General features: G+C 43.3%; 1 protein-coding gene across 1 annotated transcript in view; it reads right to left on the bottom strand.

Moving 5' to 3' along the window:
* The window catches only part of ABHD2 (abhydrolase domain containing 2), a 58,059-nt gene that overhangs the window by 23,082 nt on the left and 12,470 nt on the right, over nucleotides 1-22,507 (bottom strand). The window contains exons 2-5 of the mRNA XM_015425900.1: nucleotides 19,924-19,998; nucleotides 18,208-18,409; nucleotides 3,903-4,078; nucleotides 1,382-1,549 (exon numbers count right to left, since the gene is read on the bottom strand). Of these exons, the coding sequence (XP_015281386.1) occupies nucleotides 1,382-1,549; nucleotides 3,903-4,078; nucleotides 18,208-18,401 (538 nt within the window). The 5' untranslated portion in view covers nucleotides 18,402-18,409; nucleotides 19,924-19,998. The remainder of the gene's footprint in view (nucleotides 1-1,381; nucleotides 1,550-3,902; nucleotides 4,079-18,207; nucleotides 18,410-19,923; nucleotides 19,999-22,507) is intronic.

The raw sequence follows: 22,507 nt of genomic DNA, 5'->3' as shown, positions 1-22,507 counted from the left end.
ATAAATACAGTAAATAAAACAAATAAATGAGTTTCCGGCAGGCTGCACACTGGGGCTCTAGCTGCAGTTGTCAATCCTTCATTAACTCCTACCCCACCATTCACCTAACACTTTATTTGGGGCTGCACATCCAAGCTGCATCTTCCCTTTTCATCTCTATTCTCCTTCCTGTCCACATGAAATGGAGCAACAGGAAGCCATGTTACCAGTTGTCATCTCCTTTCCCCCATCTGCCTTTTCCACTCTGCATCAAGACTTATGCAGTGATTTAAGTCATTTCCTCATTAAGATGGTCCCTTCCCTGAGACAAAATGGACAAGATGGCTCTGGTCAGGTCAAGCGCCTAGCCAGGATCCCTGAAAGGGGAGCATCACTCTCCATACAATGTGCCCCTCAGCAAGAATGGTGCAGAGGCCTTAGCCTCCCCTGGAAGAAGCCCATGTTTCCATAAAGAGACACATCTCATGAATCAAATGTCAGGAGTTCAGCACTTCAGGAATACAGCAGCTGCATAGTTATATTCTGACATACAGGAAGAGAATGTTTTTCAAGCCTTGTTTATGAACATAGATGAGCCACAAAGAAAGCAACTCCCACAGGAAGGAGGAGGCAGTGCAGAGCTGAACAGTAACATTTCGGGTTGCTCATTACCACTCTAGAATTGTCTCCCAAGGGCTGCAAAAGGACTGTGGTTATTAAAGAGCAGCTATGCAGAAGGTCCCGCCCAGGAATTTGAGAAATAATCACAACAACCAGCAAAGTAGGTGAAGTAGCAAGAGTCAACAGACACCAGTTGAAATGCTTTTTTTAAGAGATCTCTCTGCTTTGAGCTCACCTGCTCTCTAAAAGGGCCCCAGCCATCCTGATAAACTATGCGTTACTCACCATTCAAGCAAAATAATCCCAGTAATAAGACAACAGGCTAAAAATTCAAATGTTACAGCCCTGCCAGCACAATGCCCTGCCCTTTTTTGCATCCCCCTACTCTGCTACTATCTTAAAAGGCTCACTCATGCATCCCTCCGCTTCTTTGCAGCCTACCTCTCTCCCTCATGTATGTCAGAATATTGGGACCCAACAGCTTTATAATCTGCACAGTACAGAGACAGTGAAGGCAGCGTCTTTATCACTTTTGCTTTCCACAGAGCAGTAATGCTTCCCATATTTTTCACTTTTTTAAAAAAGAGGAACTTTTACGATTTCTGGGGGAAAAATTCCCCTTCCAAATCACTTACCTGGTGGTTGAGAGGACTAATTTCTACCACAATGGACAATGACGCTTCAGAGAATTTTATCTGGTTCTTGTACAAATCTGATTCTGCCCAGCTGCAGTGAATAAACTAACACAGAAAGAGCAAACTGGAAAGCCAGACATTCTTACCGTAAGTGAACATACGTGGGGAAGTCAGCTCAATGTTTGGCAGGGCCCCAAGGTGATTTAGCACCGCGCATCGATAGCCATTCTTCTGGGCGTAGTCGACAAAAGTTCGGATGTACTGCTTCTCACTATGATTAGCTATTCCAGGGCAAATTACCATTGTGATATCTTCTATAAAATTAAGGTAAGGTGAGGTGAATTTAGGAGAAAGCATACTTGCCATACCCCCAAGCCTCATAATCATATGGTTATGTGGCAGCATATTAAAGGAATTAGATAAGTATCACATAGCTCCATTCTAGCAAAACAACCTGATGTCAAGTTCATATCATCCAAGGAAAGGTATTATATACCCTAAGGAATTCTACACAGTATGTTTGAAAGAACTGAGATAACCAAGTTAAGAGAAGAGTTTAGTTTCCCAAATTATTGTGACTAGGGATGGGCACAAACTGGGAGTTTGGCACGGTTTGTGTGGTTCCATGAACCACGATCTGGGGCAAACCTCCCACACTTTGTGAATCGGTTCAGGTTTGTGGAGCTTCCCTCCCTCCCTTCTGCCAGCAGCGGTTCCCCATGGCCAGTAGAATGGGGGCAGATCTTCCAAAACCCATTTAAAAGAACTTTCCCTTGAAATGGGGTTTGAGTCAGGCACCACAGGCCTCCATTCCCACATGGTGCCCGTTGTCAAAACCCATTTAAAGTGAATACTTGGAAGCGGGGAGAGGGAGCGAGAGGGATAGCTGAAATGGCTGAAATAGATGCAAGCCATTTCAACAGTCCCTCTCACCACCACCACCCGTTTCGCACCACGAACCACAAAGCCCATGAACCTCCAAAACCATACTGATGGTCCTGGGAGGTTCGTATAGGAATGGGCACGAACCGGAGCTCGCAAATCATGAACTGGATCCCATTTGTGACAAATTGAGACTCATAATTTGGTTCATGCCCATCCCTAAATGTAACATTATCCAAGGCCTTTTCTCTGGTAATTTGATCATTAATAAAGCCAACTTCCCCATGCAAGGGCTAACATCCTAGAAGTATCTATTGTTTCCATTTGGTGCTTATTAACAAGGGAACTTCATTCCAATTGGCTCCCTTCCTTTCTGTTTCTGTCAAAAGTTAACAGGACTGATTAAAATGCTTAGGATATTTAAAGTTACTGTTGATAAATAATGCAGTGATACAAAAAAGGGCATTTCTCATGAAGAAATACTTTGAGAAACTCTTAATAATAAAAAGTTTTGAGTTACATAGAAGCAGTTTTATTGATGAAGCATCAACTGGCCTCTGGGGAAGACTAGAAATAATAATTCAGCAAAAAGATAAAGGGTTTAGTTTTGGAATGTCAGACAACAGAGCAAGGGACCCAAGATTAACACATCCATCTGCTAAATGACACTCTGAAGTGCTCAACTTCTGTTTTCTGAAGTTCAAATCAGAGTTACCAAGGAACCAGAAAGCAGCCAGAGAACAGATGCAACATTAAATGTATTTTAAAGAAATCTGAAATATGTCTTAATGCTCCATAGTTCATCACTGTCACCTGCATTGTGGGAGAAAACAGCCAGCAAGCTGGAATCAACCCTCCTGTTCTGGTAAATGGTCCAATCAGAGGATGGAATATGTCCCAAGTATGTACTAGCTGCTTCCTACTTCCTGTACCCTCACAGCCAAACTAAACATTATATTTAACTCATGGCTGCCATGGAGACTCACAGTCAGGCAGCTGCAGCAAATTCCCACAGGCACTCATTTCCACAGAGCAGCAGGGCTTGATTCTTAGTTCAGGAGGCTTCCTCACCACACAATTTTCCTGACCTTACCTCTCAAGTCTGATATATTAGCCCTCTTTTAGAAATGAAGGCTCCACATTTAATTAAAAGGAAAAATCCTACAGGCAAAACATCCTGTTTAGAGACTTTAATCCTCAGCATTATGTTCTTTATAGGTCACAGGAATTGACCTTCTGTGCCCCCTACCTAACTACAAATCAAGGTCCATTTTATCAGCTTTTTTTTTTGATATTTCAAATATCTTGACAAAACGAATTCCAACATATATAAAATCAAATAGAACACAACAAATATAATGGAGTGAAAACTATGGACATGATATTAAGTCTTATGCTCATTAAAACAATCAAATAAAATACACTGTTCCAGGAAATATAGACTGAACCATCATGAAAAAAGGAACCTACATTTGGAGGGGAATTCCACACCTTTATGATGTTTCATTACCTCCAAATAAGAAATAAAAGACATTCACTTATCCAAAAAGTGAGATAGCACCTGAATCTGTAGGGTTAACTATAACCATAAGGTCCCAAGTTCATAAACAGCATCAGCATCAAACAGTGACAGAGAAAGTGGAACACAGAATATTTAGCCCAGAATTCTGAAGTGCTGCTCACTGGCCCTGCCTGTGATACTCCAAACTAGTGGCATCACTGCCTCCCAAGCATTTCAAGACCCTGTTAGGCAAAGCTATGGACTGATGCAGCTGTTCATCTAACCTCCAATGCAGTGCTCAGCCAGAGGTTCGAAGAGGTCAAAAGTTGCTGTTGCACCATCTGGCATCGTGAGGTACTTGCGAAGCCCATATGGATGTGGCGAGCTTACTCTCCCCATCTTTCCATAAAGGGCAGTTTGGATGTGCCCACTTTTCCCCCAGATGAGAGGTGGAATGTACCTAAAAGGAAAACAAATCCATTAGCATATATCTGAAACAAGTCCATGAGAGATCTTACCCGGGGAGAGGATTGTTCATCAGCCAACTTGCCTAACCTATTCAAATGATAAAAAAGCAGCCACATCCAACAATGTGTGCTGCAGACAATGCTTTATGGTAGGGGTCGCCAAACTGCCAAGCAGCTCTTTCACACATATTTGTGTGGCTCCCAGCAGGGCAGCTGGGGAAGCGAAGGGGAGGCATGCCTCCCTGATCAGTCTTCCCTTCCCCAGCCAGTGTTCCCCTCCCTGGTAGGCCTGAAGTGGGGGACAGCAGAGAAAGAAAGCAACTTTAACTTTAAATGCATTCCCTAAGCCTGGCTGGCTGGCTTAGAGAAGGCATTTATCTGTTTAAATCCCTTCTCCAAGCCAAGCCAGACAGCATGGGGGCAGGGGGGGCTTGAAGGATGCATTTAAAGTTCAAGTTGCTTGATTTCCACCTCTCCCTCCCCCATCTATTTGCTTTCTTTCCTCTTACTTTCTTTCCACCTTTCTTTCTCTCCTCCATTATCATCTAAAGTTAAATGCGTTCTCCAAGCCCCACGCCCCTGGCTGGCTGGCTGGACTTGGCTTGAAGAAGGCATTTGTCTCTTTAAATTCCTTCTCCAAGCCAAGCCAGCATGGCAGCGGGGCTGGGCCCTTGGAGAACACATTTAAAGTTAAAGGCATTATCCATGCCCCTGCCCCGTGCCTTCGCCCGCTGGCTCGAAGAAGGTACTTGTCTCTTTAAATCCATTCTCCAAGCCAAGCAAAGCCAAGCCAGTTGGCATGGGGGATGTTTGGAGAACACTTCTAAAGTTGCTTTTGCCCCCACCTCTCCTCCCTCCCTCCTCCCCATTAATTTGCTTTCTTTCCACCCCTCTCTCTTTCTCTTTTCCCCTTTCTTCCGTCCTCCCGCCCCCAATCTATTTGTTTTCTTTCCATCTCTTTCTTTCTCTTTCTTCTTTCATCCCCCTCATCTATTTTTCTTTCTCTGTCTCTCTCGCCTTTCCACCTCTTTCATTCTTTCCATCTTTCTCTTTCTCCCTTCGTTCCTCCCTTTCCCATCTATTTTGCTTTCTTTCCACCTCTTTCATTCTTTCCAGCTCTCTCTCTCTTAGACAATTAAATATAATTAGCAAACAAATAAATATCATTGGACAAATTAATACATTTTCATTTTTCGCAGGCTCATTTAATGTTAATAAAAAGCAAATTTGCATATTTGTCAATAAAAATGTGTGTGTCATATTTGTTCATGTCTTATGGCTCTCAAACATCTGATGTTTATTCTATGTGGCTCTTACGTTAAGCAAATTTGGCCACCACTGCTTTATGGCAACTATAAATGGGCCTGGAGTAGCACCCTTTCAAAGACATTTAACCATATCCAACATCAGATAAACTGAATTTGATATTTGGTATGATTGAGTGACCTTTGAAAGCACTTCTCTACCCAGGGGTCATTTCGTAGAAAAAGAGGTGCAGGAGCTCATTAGCACAACTCATTAGCATAACTTATTTGAATACTCCACACCCTCTGAAATCACCAGAAGTGTATCAGAAGGCAACACCCACCACTCAGGGTCCACCCCAAAAATCTCCAAGTATTTCTGAACTCAGATTCAAAACTGGGTCTCCCAAACCCTTGTCTGGAACACTAACCACTACACAACAATGGGACAGCAGCTGTTGAGCAGTTATGATGTCAAGTTGTCCAGTGGCTGCTGTTACTGACAGAAACAAATGCTTGAAGGCTGGAAATACTACTGTGGTTGACAAACAATGACCACTGAGAGAATCCCTTTCATATAACTACAAGTGCTGCTTCTATTATGGGTGAGGGTTGACCCAATGTGGGAGGGCTTTGAGAGTTCTGGCTCTGCTGGTGGACCTCCTGATGGCACCTGGGTTTTGGCCAGTTTGACACAGAGTGTTGGACTGGCCTGATCCAACATGTCTTGTCTTATGTTCTTAATGAAGAACTTATGTTCTTAAGAGTTTCTGCCTAGGCAGATCTGGTGCCAGGTTTTTTTGCACACTATTATTAGTTCAATTTATACCTCACCCTCCCCACCCAAGGCAGGCTCAGGGTGGCTTACATAAAAATGTATATATAAGTTTGTAGTGGGCATGAAAAAATAATACTTGAGCCTTGCGCCTTCAGAGTAACTGATCTCAGCAGTCTGAAAATCTGTGGTAATTCCAGAATTTCTCATTTCCATTGACCTGACAGAGGCATATCTTCATGTTCCAATACTTCCAGGTCACAGAACATTTTTCCATTTTTGCCCTGGAGAAGATCATTTTCAGTTCAGAGCACTCCCATTCAGTCTCACCATGGCTCAGAGGTTTTTTTTCAAAAACTGTTAATAACTCCAATTGTCCACCTGAGAAAACAAGGGATTCGTATCCACCCTTATGTGGACAACCTGTTGATCAGATCCAGTACCAGAAGGAAGGCACGACTCGATACACAAACGACCAGTCAATGTCTTCAAGATCACAGATTTATTGTCAACCTCCAAAAGAGTTTCCTCTCTCCCACTCAATGTGGGAGGTGCTTCCTATGTCTTGGATATGACTTAGAAGTGATAGAGACCTTACTGGCCTCTCAACGGCAGTCTACCAACAGGATATACAACAAACATTTCTTGGAAAGCTTTTATTTGCTGGTGCAGAAGGAAGAAAGTTGAACCATTGAACTTTTAGCTCGATTCCATATTAGCCTTCTTGCAAGATGGCGTCAAGAGTAAACCTGGCCACTGTTCTACTGTTCTTCCACACATCAAGGGAATGAACATCTCTAGGCAACCACACATTATTCAATCATTTCCTGCAAGGTGCAGCCTTAACAAATCCAGCGCAGGTTCAGAGATTTCCCTATGTGAAACTCCTCACAATACTGTCCGCCCTTACTAAGCCTCCATTTGAACCACTTAAAGAAATTACCTTTTCTTCATGGAGATCACATTGGCCAGTAGGGTGTCAGAATTATGTGCATTAGACCAGACCCTACGTTCATCCTGAAAGTTAATTACACCTTTCATGTTTTTGTCCAAATCCAAGGCATCAGAAGGAAAAACCCTGGCACCAAGGGCCCTGACAGTTTACGTTCAGAGAACCAATATCCTTGGAAGCACTGACCCTTTATTTCCATATCCCCTTCAAACAAGGGACTAAGAATGTCTAGATCAGCTGTAAGCAGTACCATTAGAGCTTACATAGTTGAGGCCTACAAAGCACTTAAAATTCCTGTTCCATCAGGCATTACAATTCACTCGATCAGGAGTGCTGTCACCAATGTAGCCCTCATCAGACACACATCTGTAGAAGAGATCTGTAAAGCTGCGACCAGACCCTTCTCTGTCTACCTTTGTCAAACATTACAAGATCAGTTCTCACAGCCCAGGAGATGCTGCCATTGGTAGAAGAGTGCTGCAGAAGATCTTGAATGATGATGACTCCAACCCACTCAATAACTGAGGGCACTGCTCTGGGAGGTCCCAATCAAGATGTCCTCTGCCTCAGAGGAAGAACGGATCATCGGATACTCAATAAGAAAGATCCTTCTCCTCTGAAGAAAGGAGGACATCTTGCCCCTCTCCTGGAGTCATCATTAGGAAGCCACCGCACAGGATCCCCTTGTTGTCTCAGCCTCTCTCTTTTGTTCTTTTTTTTTGTTGTCGTCGGTTATATTTTCCCCTGCTGTTTTTTCCTCCTTGACTAGAGGGACTTGACTTCACAATAAACTGCTGTTGGAGAGGGTGACTCCCACAAGGCTAGAGACAGGAAGATGAAAAATTAGTTTCCACCTCCCTTAATCGGTTGATGGGAAAGATGTCCTCCTTACTGATGGTCCATTTTGTACTTGCTTGCATTTACAGAAGCAAAAGGCTAGATTCAGCACAAACCCCTGGTCTGCAGTTAAATAAGGAAAATTTTGTGGGTTGTATCCTACAGCTTCACTCTTCTCCATCAGAGGAAGTCTTCTGACTTGGTTGAACAGAATGGTAGGATACTGCCCAGCTTATATACCTACTACTCTCAGAAAGAGTAGCCAAATATTTTAACTTAAAAATATACATCAGTTATTCAACCCACAGTTTACTGCCAAAAGGAAGGTTGAAGCCTTGCACAACTTGAATGTAGGAACTCTTTTTGGCTGTTGTTCTCACAAGCATTGCATCATCCTCTACACTTCCCTTATGAAGCAAAGCATTTCGCACCACAGCAAGAAAACACCTTGCAGCAACTTCCTGCCTCATCCCTTTCCTCACACTAAGGTAATGTTTACACTGAAGCTTGCCTCTTTTCAAAAATGCACTGTGCTGACAAGATATACAGAAGTAGCATAAAGCAGTACTGAAAGATGCATGCAAAAATATCGGTGACAGATAATGAACTATATTTTTATTCGCATGAACATCACTAGGGACTTGTTTCTTATTGGTAAAATACTTCTGCTATATGTAGAGAGAGGACCAATAAGGTTTCTCAAGAGTGCTTTCAATCTTAGTCAGAAAAGTGATAACCTTTGTCCAGACTCCAGATCAAGGGCCATTTCTGCCTCTGTTCCAAAATCTTCACATCCAAGAACCTTTCAACAGCTGTTAAGAAAACTCTCATGCAATCTACTTCTGCAGGCGCTCCGAGCAGGCTGAACATACAGAAACTCACCATTCCTCATAAATCCAGGCTCAATTAGAAAAAAATCTCAAAAGAAATGGCCATGCTCAGTAGGTGACTCCAGCATTTTAAGGGAATATTTGTGCAAAACTTCTCCTGTGGGGAATGTAAAGCCATTGTGGCCTCCCACCACAAGGCAGGGGGAGGGTAACTTTCTCATATCTGATTGTAGACCTCCATAAATATAAGTGCTGCACTTGTATTCTCCTCTATGGAACACATCACCATGCTTTGCCATATTCATTCTCTTGGTGGCCAACTCTTGAGATCATTGTCATGATCTGGGCTCTGCCACCAGAGGCCGACTAGGCCCAGGGAGCCTGGCTAGCAGTGGGAGGAGGCTGGGCCTACAAACCCCAGAAGGCCTTGGAAGTTTTGACACCGATTTTGACCAATAGGGAAGAAGGGCTGGGGAATAAGCGAACTGGTACAACGGGGAAAGTTGTTCTTCCCAGAGGGCAGAGCCAGAAGGAAGGCTGCTGTGGGAAGAAACCCTCATCCTGAGGGAAGGGTGAGTAGTCTAAGGCCACTTGAGATAGTGAGCTAGGGACAGTATATATTTAGACACGTTAGGGCATTTGATTTCTTTTCACCCATTTACTGTTATTATTCTCCACCTTGCTTGTTTGACCTATAAAATAAACTATTTTCATTGTTCACTCTGCCTGGTCCTCACGCCTATTATTTGGCCAAAAGGGAGGTCTAAAGGCTCTTCTGAGCCTTCTCAGAAGAGCCTGGAACCAGAGTGGTGGCAGCATCAGGTGACACCCCACCTGAGCCATGACATGGTGGCTGTAGCGGTGGGATGGACTAATTTTGGACCCTGGTGAGGCAGAGTGCCATTTGGCCTTGGCAGACAAAAAATATATATCTTTTTTTGTTTTTGGGCTTAAGGAAGCCCCATTGTCTGAAGGTGCTTGCAAGACCAAGTAAGGGTCTGGTAAAGTGTGATGAAAAGCTTTTGTTTATGTTCTAGTTGTCAGGTCAACTGGATAGTGAGGCAGAGTTAGATAGTGCATGTTCCTCCGATCTGGGAAAGAAAAATCAGAGGACACGCCTGTTGCCAGATGCAAGACCCAAATAGGGGCTGCAGGTCTCATGTCAGTGGAGGACACATCAGAGAAAGCAATGGCATCCCTGAGTGAAGAGAACTTACGTCTCCAGCTGCAACTAAAGCAGGCAGAGCTTGAGTTAGAGAAAGCAAGGCTATACAAAGAAAAAGAGGAGACTGCAGCATGACTGCATAAAGAGGAGAGAGAGACTGCAGCTAGGCTGGAGATGGAAAGAGAAAAGCTGCAGAGAAATGAGAAAGAGACTGCAGCTAGGATGGAGCTAGAAAGGGAGAAAATGAGGCTGGCATATGAGGAGATGGCTAAGCTAGAAAATGGCCAACCTCCTACAGATGCCACAGTGAAAGAGGACTGTCGGAACGACCACTGTTTACTCACCGTGAAGGATCCTTCTCCTCTGAGGCTTGGAGGACATCTTGTGGGTGATTCCCATCCATCACTTAGGGAGGCAGGATTAACTTTAACTGTTTCCTGTGGTGGGAGTCACCCTCAACTCAGTTTTGGGACTCCGCAAGCAATAGAACTTCTCTAAACAGTAAGAAAAACTGAAAACACTGTAAGTCAACAGTGAGTAGATTTATGAGAGGAAAAAACTACTCTTGTAGAATCAGAGAGAAGAAGACTATATACATAGAACAGAGGAAACTTGATGACCCGGGAGGGCCAAGATGTCCTCAAAGCATAAGAGGAGAAGGACCCTTCACGGTGAGTAAACAATGGTCGTTCTCCCTCTGAGGTGGAGGCCATCTTGTGGGACCTCCCAGAGCAGTGTCCCTAAATTCGGGAGGGAAGGTCGTCATCGAGAGACAGGACAGATTGAAGTACCCATCTCCCAAATGCTGCATCCGCAGAGTCGAACACATTGATCTTATAGTGTCTGATGAATGTGGACAATAAAGACCACGTAGCAGCCCTGCATACTTCCTCTACTGAAGCTCGATTGGCAAAGGCCGCATTGGTGGCAACGCTGCGTAGGGAATGGGCAGTGATGCCATCCAGAACTCTTTGATTTAAGCTTTTATAGGCTTCAGCAATGCAAGACCTAATGGTAGTACTTATGGCCGAATTTGACATCTTCCTCCCTCAGTGTGGAGGTGAGATGTTGACGAACAAAGCCTCTGTCTTTCTGAACGGGGTTGTCTTGAGTATGTAACACTTGAGTGCCCTTCTTATGTCCAGAGTATGTCACATCTTTTCCCTTGGGTGAGTAGGATGTGGAACAAAAGATGGAAGACAGATTTCTTGTGTTCTATGAAACGTGGAACCAACCTTTGGACGAAAGGTAGGATCTGTTCTTAGTACTACTTTGTCCTTATGGAAAATACAAAGTTCCTTCTGAATAGACAGGGCACCCAGCTCGGAGACTCTTCTCGTTGATGTGACAGCCACCAAGAATAAGGTTTTCATTCTTAGGAATTTGAGTGTGATCTCCTTCAGTGACTCGAAAGGATGTTTGGTGAGCGCCGTGAGAACTGTATATTAAGTCTCCATGTTGGGAACCTGTGGGTTTGAGGAGGGCCTGTGAGAGAAACTCCTTGAAGAAATCTGACTATGTGTGGATACTGGGACACCGGAACACCTTGAAAACGTGGCAGGACCGAGGCTAGTGCCGCCACCTGTCTCCTGAGCGTAGGTGCCTTGAGACCACTTATCTTGCCGTCCTGTAGGAGGGAGCCAAGCCCCGGACGTAAGGGATCAACCTTTTTTCCGACAGGCCCAACAAACAAATGCTTTCCAGGTGGTATTGTAAATTCTCACAGTAGATTACTTTCTTGATGCCATCATAGTATCAATAACAGAGGTCTTGTACCCTAGCTTGGTAAGCCTGTTCCTCTCAACTTCCATGCAGTCAAGGAGAACCAAGCTGGATTGGGGTGCCATATCAGTCCCTGAGTTAGCATGTCTTCTGAGACTGGAAATTTAAGAGGAGGAGCCACTGCCATCTCCCGGGCGACGAGGCTATGACTTCCACCTTCAGCAGATGACTTTTCCGAAGTAGTTTGGGAAATACTGGAATTGGAGGGAAGGCGTAAAGCTGACCTTCTGGCCAATGTGAGAGGAGGGCGTCCGTGTCTTCCGCCTTCGGCTGGAAGTACCTGGTGAAGAAGTGTCGCAGTTGGCTGTTGTCTTGGGTGACAAATAGGTCCACCTGTGGGGTTCCCATCGTGGTCGTTATCATCTGAAAGATCCTCTTGTGTAAGGACCATTCACCTTCCTTGATCGTCTGGTGGCTCAGCCAGTCCACTTGAGTGGTGGCAGCGTTAGGTGACACCCCACCTGAGCCATGACAATCATCCACAAAGGACTACCTGAGAATTCTATTGGCCTGAGAATTCTATTGCAGGAGTCAAAGCCTAAATTTCTAAATTTCTAAGATTTTCACTAGTAGTCTTTGGAGGGCTCTTTTATATGTTTTCATCCTACTCTAGGGTAGGTGGGGAGAGAAGAGAATTATAGAGAAGTTTCACAGAATCCAGTAGCAAGTCATCTAAGCACAGGAAACAAGCCATCTATACACATGTTCATATCACTCTGAAAACTTGAAGATGAGCAAGTAAAAAACACCTTAGACATGTCACTTAATGTAGCAGTACAGTGCTCAGCTCAGAACACCCATTAGTTTATTGGTGCTGAACACAACAGTGCTGTACTGCATTGACTATGGCAAGAGCATTAGAAGTTCTCTCATATGCTGTCTGCAGTTCCATTACAAAAGCAAACCCACGAACAATAAAAACAGCATTATGAAAAGAGTTTACTATTCCAAAATAATGTGGGGAAAGCAGAATAAACACATTTAATGCAAGTAATGGTCAGGGGAAACTTGAAGTGAAATTAAATTTTGCCAGTTACATTCCACTTGTGCTACTATGCATGCTCCCTTTTATGAGCCAAATTGCTACAAGCCAGCTTTACTAAAAGAGGAAATATAGTGTGTGCTATTCATACTATATTAAGGGGAAAATCCCTTAAGCCCTAACAAGGTTCTTGAAATTCCGTGAACAGTACAGCAATTAAAATTCCATGCACTTAGATTAACAGTGAACAAGGCTTTCATATAACTCTTTTCAGTCCCATCTTATGCATATTTGCTCAGAAGGCTTACTGTGTTCAACTGAGCTTACTTCCCAGAAAGTGTGCAAGACTGCAGCCTTGGAAACTTAAATCTGGTTTAAATGCTCTTACGACTAAGGAATACAAGTTTCAACTGACTAAACAGCTAATACATTTTAAATATTGATGCTGAAGTGGAGCTAGCAACCGCTAGCTGTAAAATGACTCTATTCTTGCAGCTTAATTAAAGAAGGAAAATAGCTTTAGTTTTTGTGCAACATCTATTGAAAGATGCTAAAATATTTTCAGTTTCTACTGCTTAACTGATCAACCACGGCAATGAGTATTTTATAGAAGACTTCTCTGTGAAGCAGAAGGGGCCACAAAGCTTCCAAATTTATAATGGGAGGGGAACAATAAATCCAGTTCACGTGTCTTCTGCACTGACAAGAGCATGCTGTGAACTCTCCTAGACAAAAGAGTTCTGCCTTTATTAGTACAGAACACAAAATCTGCAAACTGCATATTCTACTAGCATCAGAAACTCTGGGCCAATTTACTTACAGAAAACAGAATGCACAGGTATGGGGAGATAAATGCTGCCCCTTCCCCTTTGCAGCACTTCCTTGTTTTATGACGCTTCTTTCAGACTGGCTTACTTCCAGTAATAAAGCAGATTAAGAAAGAATGCTTCAAGGAACAGAGTACAGCCACTGAGGGGGCCATGTGTTCTAAAAAAAAAAAGAGACTTCCCACTACCCCTGCTTTACCTGCAAAGGTTAGGGACATATATATATGGAACCCCCCTGTTACATCTACTTTGGCCTAGGATAAAGTAGAAAATGCAGAGGCATAACTAATATTTGTTCGGTTCATGAAAATGACCTATCAGATTAATTCTCTGTTCTCAGACAGATTGTGCTACTATGCAGATAAGTAATTAATTCACCAGTTTATACAAGGAAGAAACAAAGTAGTACACAAGTTAGTAGCAAAAATAGCCAGCAACTCTGTAAATTGAAAACACCTCCAGGATTGAAACTCAAGGGACATGTATTTTTGGAGGGGGAAAAGAAGGGAGAAAAATACCACACATACCAGACAAACTGTGTAAATTATGTCAAAATGAGCTGTCTCAAGATTGACTTATCCTTCCATTTCACAGGAGGAAAACTGCTTTTTCTATACAAAAGCGTGACAAGTATTTTGCTGCATGGCAAATTTAGAAGCTTTGAAGCAGCTTTCATTCAGCAACCCTCTCAGATTACTGCCTTCTGCCTTTGCACTCAGATTGTATTCCAACCAACAGGTTCTGAGGTGGGAGAAGGGGAGAGATAACATGCAGCAGAAACAAAACCCTGTAAGACATTGCTGAAATTTCAGACGGTCCAATTATTATCTAGCAACTATTTCTGCTAAACAAATTAGCAGCTAATGACCAGACACTGAAAACAGAACAGGATGAAATGTTCAGGAAAACACTAGAGAAGATGTTCCAGGAGGCAAAGACTCAGGGTAACTATGAAGCACGTAGGTTCTTATGATTAAGTAACTCTTAGAACGTTTTTACAGCAGTTCAGTCTAAGGGCTCTGGAGGTTTTAATGAAAAATATTTAGCAATATGGTAGGTTGCAATCAGGGGTCATTTCATAGAAAAATAGGTACAGAAGCTCATTAGCATAACTTATTTGCATATGCCATACACCCTGACATCACTGGAAGTGTGTCAGAAGGCAGGAGAGCTTGTACCTGAATAAACTTTGGTCTTAAAGGTGCCACTGGACTCTTTTGGATTGCTAGCTACCGGGGGGGGGGGGAGAACACGTAGATCTACCCTCACAGAGGAGGGAGAGCTTGTACCTGAATAAGCCTTGGTCTTAAAGGTGCCACTGGATTCTTTTGGATTGCTAGCTATGGGAGGGAGGGAACAAGCAGATCTGCCCTCACAGAGAAGGGAGAGCTTGTACCTGAATAAGCCTTGGTCTTGTTTTGTTTTGTGCTTTGATTTCACTGGGATCCCTTTTTGTCAGGGCACACGTAAGGCTTGTCTGGGAAGCTGCAGAAATTGCAGCGCACACGCCCGCCCAAAGGAGAGGGCTCCTGCTAGCCTGGCCCAGCCCAGGCGGGGGCATGAAAGGCTTCCCACCCTACTCCCCTTATCAGTCCCATCTCCCTCCAGGATTCTGCCCAGGACTGGCCTGCGTGGTGCCAGCCGCTTTGCATCAAGAGGCTGATCAAAGGCCGACCCACCCAATGGGCATCAAGCACAGCGAGGGAATTGTCCAATAAGCGGCTCTGATTGCTTTCATCATCCTCCGGCAATTCTATTCTACTGTGGGCTGGTGGGGGGGGGGGCTCCTGTGCCACTTTCCAGGGACTCCTCCGAGCCACCCTGTCCCATAAATGAAGCAGGTCTCCAGCTGACCAAGTTGCCTTAATGTGGCACAGGGGGGGGGGGGGCGTGGAAGAGACACCCGGGAAGCGCTGGAAAGTGCGTGGGTGCTCGTGGGTTGAGGAGGGCGGTGCAGAGGATGCGCATGGCCTCCGGCAGGTAGGGGGCCGGGGCAGTGGTGGGGCAGAGGCGCAGGAGGAGACCGAGGAGGTGCAGGAGACCGGGGCGGAGCTCCTTGCAGGCCTTGCGGGAGTTGTCGGGACCTGCCTTGCAGAGGCACCGCGCCAGGGCCAGCATGAGGACAGGCAGAGCCTGGGCAGGCTGGGTGCCACGGCCCAGGCAGTGGCAAAGCAGCTCAAGGGCCAGCTCATGGCAGCGCTCCGCTGAGTAGGCCAGTGGGCCGGGAAAGGAGGGGGGGCTTGGTGCGTGTGCCCGCCCCCTGGGCTCCTCACTGCCGGAGTGTCGCTCCTCTGCACTCTGGCAAGAAATGAGGCCTGGTTGCAATCCCCTGACCTCTATGGCCTTTTGTCTGCAAGGGTCCTCCTTCCCCCCAAAACGCCATTTTTTGGAGATCACAGGAAGTTGGTGCAGGAAAGACAGGGCAAGAACTGGTTCCACTATCAGGAAGACAGTAGAATATAACCTACTGTAAATTAAGTGGTGCCAAAAACCTACTATTAAGCACCCCAACATTAAAACTAGAAAAAAACAGCAAGAGTTCATTACCAATATGAAATAATAGCATCACTTACATAAGCAATTTTGGCACAGAAGCCAACAATCCCAGTGATTTTATACTCACGTTTAAACAAAATACTAATCAATTGCTCTTATACTTGCAATAGTTAACATAACCAAACATTAAAACTGTTTCCTGTGCTACAGGCAAGAGATGTTTGTAATATACCTTTTGCTTCATTCCTATGTAAACAGAAATTGCTTTAACAAGGAACACATTCACTTGCAGGGAGTCACTGGAAGTCATATGAGAAGCCAAGTGCTGACTGGTCAATTCAAGAAAATATCATTAGGAAGCACTCTTTTGAATCTCTCTCGACTGCATGGCAGCTTTCTTCTTTCCATGTCAGGAAATGCAAGTTTGTATTCTAGGGGTAGGTATATTTTTTTTAAAATCTAGGCTTCAGTGCAGCAGAGGTTTAAAAGCTACCTACAAACACTGATGAACATCAAGTGCTTCAAGTAGGGCAAGCAAATCTAACAGAGAGCATGTCTCCTCTGTAATGGAGTACAAGCCTCCTGTAACTTAAGTAACTGTACAGAAGAAAGAACTGAAGCATATGCAACTTCTTTCACTTCTATAGCACTACATCACAAAAAGCTGCATCTGCTGAAATTCCTGCATCTATGAAGAAGACAGAGAAAAGAACATTTCTGTTGTCTTTCATCACCCATTCCCTAAACTAAGAGATTATGCCTCGGAAGATCCTATGCTTATGACCACTTCTACAGAAACACTGACCAGACATGACACCTGCTTAGTTTCAGCAAGATGGCAGTACTATCCATACCATGAGACCTAGTGACAAATAGTTTCAGGCTCTGAGACACGTCAAACTTTGTAACTCCTGTAACTATAGCTTGACCCCAAATTTCAGGCACTCTCTTCCTACTGTAATAACTGTTTGATAAAACAATGAAAAGACATTTAACATCATTTGGTATTTGATGTTACACATGAAGTAAAGAGATTTGATGAGACTTCCCAAAGCCTTTTTTTTTTTTGCCTTCAAGTAACAGCTGACTTATGGCAACCCTGTAGTGTTTTCAAGGCATCCCATCCAAATACTAGCCAGGACTGACCCTGCTTAGTTTTTGAAACCTGATAAAATTAGGTTAGGCTGGACTGTCCAGGTCAGGGCCCATACTGCAAATGAATACTGCTCCTGAAACTATAGAACAATTAAATACAATTAAAGCAATTTTGTAGAAGCAGATTAAAGAGGGTACTTGTGGATCTAATTTTTACTGTTTATATAAATATTTAAATACCTTTCATAAAGGGAGAGGCAGGGAAAGCGATTGTAAGCCACTCTGAGACTCCTTCAGGTAGTGAAAAGTGGGGTATAAAAACCAACTCTTCTTCTTCTTCAAGGCTTAGAAAATTGGCAAAGAGTCACCTGCACATTGTAGGACTGTCTGTGTCCAATACTGGGCCTTACTGATAATTGTCTGCACACAAGACTGACACCGGAGGCATGTTAATAAGTTATTTTTTTCTTAATAAAAATCAATAGCAGAGCTAATAATATGTAATAGTATGTATGTGGGCTGGATAAATTGTGAATTTGTTAATGTTTAAACATTGTTAATATTAAAATATTTAAATAATTTTGATAGTTTAAATGTTTGCTTTATAAAATTAAATTTACATCCCTACAGGATATAGGAAATTCAAAGCATTTTTAAAAATCTCTCTGATTCTAGGCTATTCCTCCTAGATGTTGAGAATACCATACTGGGGACAAAAAAAAAATGGGGTAAGACAATCACTTTCATGCTTAGGTTGTGAATAACTGAAACCATCTTACTGACTCCCACTGGAACAGCACACTAGACTACGTGGCTCTTGGACTGATTATGCAAGGTAGTCATTGGGGCCTATCCACACACAAAAAATAAAAAATGACAGGAAGCCCAAGCTTCATACGCAGAAAGATGCAGTCAAGCCCGTAACTGTTTTTATATATGTGCTTCCAAGTGGATTTGTGCATACTAAAAGTAACGTATGAAGAGGCCCTTTCATTCTTGGCTGCCAACAGGGAAACTAGGTTGCTTTTCCATTCTGTTGGCAAAAAAAAGATCTCTTCATCTCCCACACTTTGATTTCTCAAGACAGCATCTTGTCTTACATACAAAAACAGCTTCTTAGCTTAGTCCGCAACTCACTCTTTGGTCAGAAGAGGACAGGACTTGAGTAGGAAGCGAGACAAAGGAGTGTCTTGGTAAAGAATGTCTGGAGGGGCAGTTGGGCTCTTCAGGTTGAGGCAGCGAACAATGATGTAGAGAACAGCAGCTACAGCAGCCAACTTCACCCCATCAAATACTGCGGGCAGCTCAGGGGTTTCCATTATGGCATTCATCTAGAAATCTGAGAAAGAAAAATAGAGCTCAGACCTTTCTGCATCCTTGCAATGGAGTGCATTGGCCTTTTTGTTAACCATAGAGCTGGTGGAAATGGTTCCACATACAAATACCATTTGCAAAATGACAAACTCAGGCTAGGTTCATATAGAATGGGTTACTCAGTTAAAACCAAGAATTACCATCTACATACTCAAGAACTCAAGATAACACACCAGAGACGAAGCAAAGACTGTTCTAAGGAAAGCGCCCCCAGGAGACTTCCCTTATCTTGTGTTTACTGTTACATTGCCTATTGGAAGAGAGAGATTCCAAAGAGCAGCTGAAGGGCAGAGCTATTCTGCATCTCATGCTGCATTGAAGCTGGCGAGATGGCCATCCGCTAACGAGCCCATTTATCAGGCTCCCAGAACATAACTCCCTAGGGGCGTTTGAAAATGCTGGTGAGAGACAAGACCCATCTCACTCCACGTTAAATGCCATTGACAAGTGATCTGTACCAGTTCCAGATCTGATTCCATCAGAAATGTGAGTTAATGGTCATCATGTGCTGAGTGCCTGTACTGACAAGGAAGGACCTGCCAATATTTTTTTTCTTTCTCCCCCCACTTTTTGATTTTCTCTGCATCTCATGCTGCACTAAAGAGCAACAGTTTTTTTATGGGCCAAATGTTGCTTTCCAGTTGTAATGATGTTGTCTGAAGCAATGAATCTGAGTGAAAGAACAATTATTGTGCCCATTTTACAGGGTTTGCTTAAACGCAAAATGTGTAAAGACACATTACTGACCATGGAAGAATGAAGCATAGTTTACAGACAAAAGCATCACTGGAAGACTCAGGAAACTTTTTAAATTCAACAACCCTCTACGGAGCAGTGTTAGCCATGGGACAGACAATGATGTGGAAGAAGAGTGTTTTGCATAGACACTACAGGAAGTAAATGAAATTTTGATCAGTAACAACACGATTTTAGCCAAAAGGCAGAGAAATGATCATAGACACTACAGGAAGTAAATGAAATTTAGATCAGTAACAACACACTTGATATTAGCCAAAAGGTCAGAGAAATGAATAATTCATACAGATGAATTTATTACTGCAGTTCCTTTTGTTTTAAAACCTTAGAACTGCCACAAAATGTATAAATTGCAACTCACGTATCAGTTGATATACAAGTGAAATGAATATAAATAACCGAAAAGAAATATGGGAGTAATCTCACCAAGGTTTCATAACAACTTGCAAAACACACAAGGATATATAAATGCTGTTTCATACATTCTGCTCTCAGAATTATACGTATAAACTGTTGCAATTTTATCGACAAGGAAGTGATAGAGAGCAGTAATAAAGACTTCCATTTCATAGTTTTCAACTCCATTTTGGTCTCTGCATCAGAGGGAGATGCATTCCTATATGAAGCTACTCTTCTACTTGAAGGGCTTGGTGGCAACATGTACAACAGCCAAGTCAGCTCTCAACATTACCCAAGCAGTGCATTCAAGAACATAAAACTCACCTGTACCACTTATTCTTAAATACAGGTAGTTCAGGAATCCACGAAGCTAGTACTGCTATCCAAGTCAAAGTTAATCTAGTAAAATAAAAAACAAATATCACTTTACTGGCAACAGCATGATATAACAAAGTACAAATCCCCTGGGCCAGATGGTGTGCACCCAAGAGTGCTCAAAGAACTTTCTAAGGAACTTGCAGAGCCTCTGTCCATCATCTTCAAGGCCTCCTGGAGGACTGGGAATGTGCCACAAGATTGGAGGAGAGCAAATGTTATCCCAATCTTTAAGAAATGGAAGAAGGATGACCCGGGAAACTACAGGCCAGTCAGTCTGACTTCTGTTCTTGGGAAAATATTAGAGCAAATTTTTAAGGGATTGATCTGTAAGCATCTGAAGGACCACTCAGTGACCCGGGGAAGTCAGCATGGTTTCGTCCCCAACAGATCTTGTCAGACCAATCTGGTTTCCTTCTTTGATCATGTGATGAACTTACTGGATCATCGGAACTCTGTTGATGTGATTTACCTGGATATCAGTAAAGCTTTTGATAATGTTCCCCATGACATTCTGATGGGAAAACTGGAAGACTGCGGACTGGACTATAGGACAGTTCGGTGGATAGGGAACTGGTTAGAGGACCACACCTAAAGGGTGGTGGTCAATGTGGCGTTTCATCAGATTGGAGGGAGGTGTCCAGTGGGGTGCCGCAGGGCTTGGTTTTGGGCCTGGTACTATTCAATATTTTTATCAGTGATCTGGATGAAGGGGTAGAAGGGCTACTCATTAAATTTGCTGATGATACCAAATTGGGAGGAGTAGCAAACACCCAAGAAGATAGAGTTAAAATTCAGCAAGACCTGAATACTCTGGAGAAGTGGGCAGTTGCAAACAGGATGCAGTTCAACAAAGATAAATGCACAGTATGACATCTGGGCCACAAAAATGTCAAGCACAAATACTGGATGGGGAATACGTTTCTGGGGAGTAGTGTATGCAAAAGAGATCTTGGGGTAAGAGTGGACTGTAAACTAAATATGAGCAGTCAATGTGATGCAATGGTAAAAAGGCAAATTCAGTCTTGGGTTGTATTAAAAGGGCCATAGCATCGAAATCACAGGAGGTCATAGCCCCTCTGTATACTGCCTTGGTCAGGCCGCACCTGGAGTACTGTGTGCAGTTCTGGAGGCCTCACTTCAGAAAGGATGTGGACAAAATCACGAGGGTGCAGAAGAGAGCAACAAGGATGATCAGGGGTCTGGAGACTGAGCCCTACGAGAAAAGGTTAAGGGCCTTGGGAATGTTTCCTTTGGAGAAGAGGAGATTGAGGGGGGACATGATCGCTCTCTTTAAATATTTGAAAGGCTGTCATTTGGAGGAGGGCAAGGAGCTGTTCCAGTTGGCAGCAGAGGATAGGACACAAAGCAATGGGTTTAAATTACATGCAGAAAGGTATCGGCTGGATATTAGGAAAAACCTTTTCACGGTCAGAGTAGTTCAAAGGTGGAATCAGCTTCCTAGAGAGGTGGTTAGCTCCCCGCCACTGACAGCTTTCATGAAGAGGCTGGATGAATATTTGTCAGAGATGCTTTAGATTGGTCCTGCATTGGGCAGGGTGTCGGACTAGATGGTCTGTATGGCCCCTTCCAACTCTATGATTCTATGAAACTGGAGTTAACACAGCATACAAGGCAAATATAGGATAAAGTCTGTGATTTGGTATATCGAGAATTTTACTTCTATATAATCTAAGGCATTTGTGTCAAACAGTACCTTTTAAAATTCTAAGTTATAAATGATGCATTTTATGTTAAAGTGGTTAAGTATAATTTTGATAAGAAAATTATCGGATATAATTTAATTTCTTCCAAAAGTTGATCTGTTTTCTCACCTCTCCCTGCCAAAATTTCCAGAAATCTAGCTAGGCCTGCTTTGGTTATCATACAAGCTATTGGAAATGGCTGTTCGCAGGGGAGAGCCATTTGCATGTAGTAGCTACCTTAATATAAGAATTTCTTAGGCTCATGCTGCATGTTCCTACACCACTCCAAAACATTCTTGCTGGGAGTTTTCAAAGCAGTGTAAAAAATGCGCACTGCAGCAAATCACCTGCATAATGGCAATTTCCAGAGTTTATGTCCCCCAATCCACTAAGAGCTGACATAATCAGCAATATTGCTCCACCACAAGTAGTCCAGTATTATTATTGGACAACACAGTTGACCAGGCACCCCTAAGAACATTTTACTAGGAGTAAGCCCTAAGCAGGATCACTCTTAAGTCTGTCAGTGCCGAACGCAAACTCATAATTTTATAATATTCTTATAACAACTCCTACAGATCACAGGTACTAAGTGAATCCTTCTTTAAACAGAAATACTTGCACAGTTCAGTAATAGTGGTCCTGACATTATCAATCAACTGCATTGTTTTGTTACATGACAGACAAATCAAGAGTTGAAGTCCGCATGGAATATAACCACTGCTGACCCACAACTGTGGTCCACGTCACACAAAATATCTGTTTGAAGGGAGGCCTCTACAAGCCACTGCTGTGCATCACTGCATAAGGGAGGGTCATGCAATGAG

Source organism: Gekko japonicus, unplaced genomic scaffold (assembly GCF_001447785.1).
Source record: "Gekko japonicus isolate JY-2015 unplaced genomic scaffold, Gekko_japonicus_V1.1 scaffold3048, whole genome shotgun sequence".
Lineage (NCBI taxonomy): Eukaryota > Metazoa > Chordata > Lepidosauria > Squamata > Gekkonidae > Gekko > Gekko japonicus.
The sequence above is the reverse complement of the archived record's forward strand: the minus strand, read 5'-3'. Positions and strand labels throughout refer to the sequence as shown.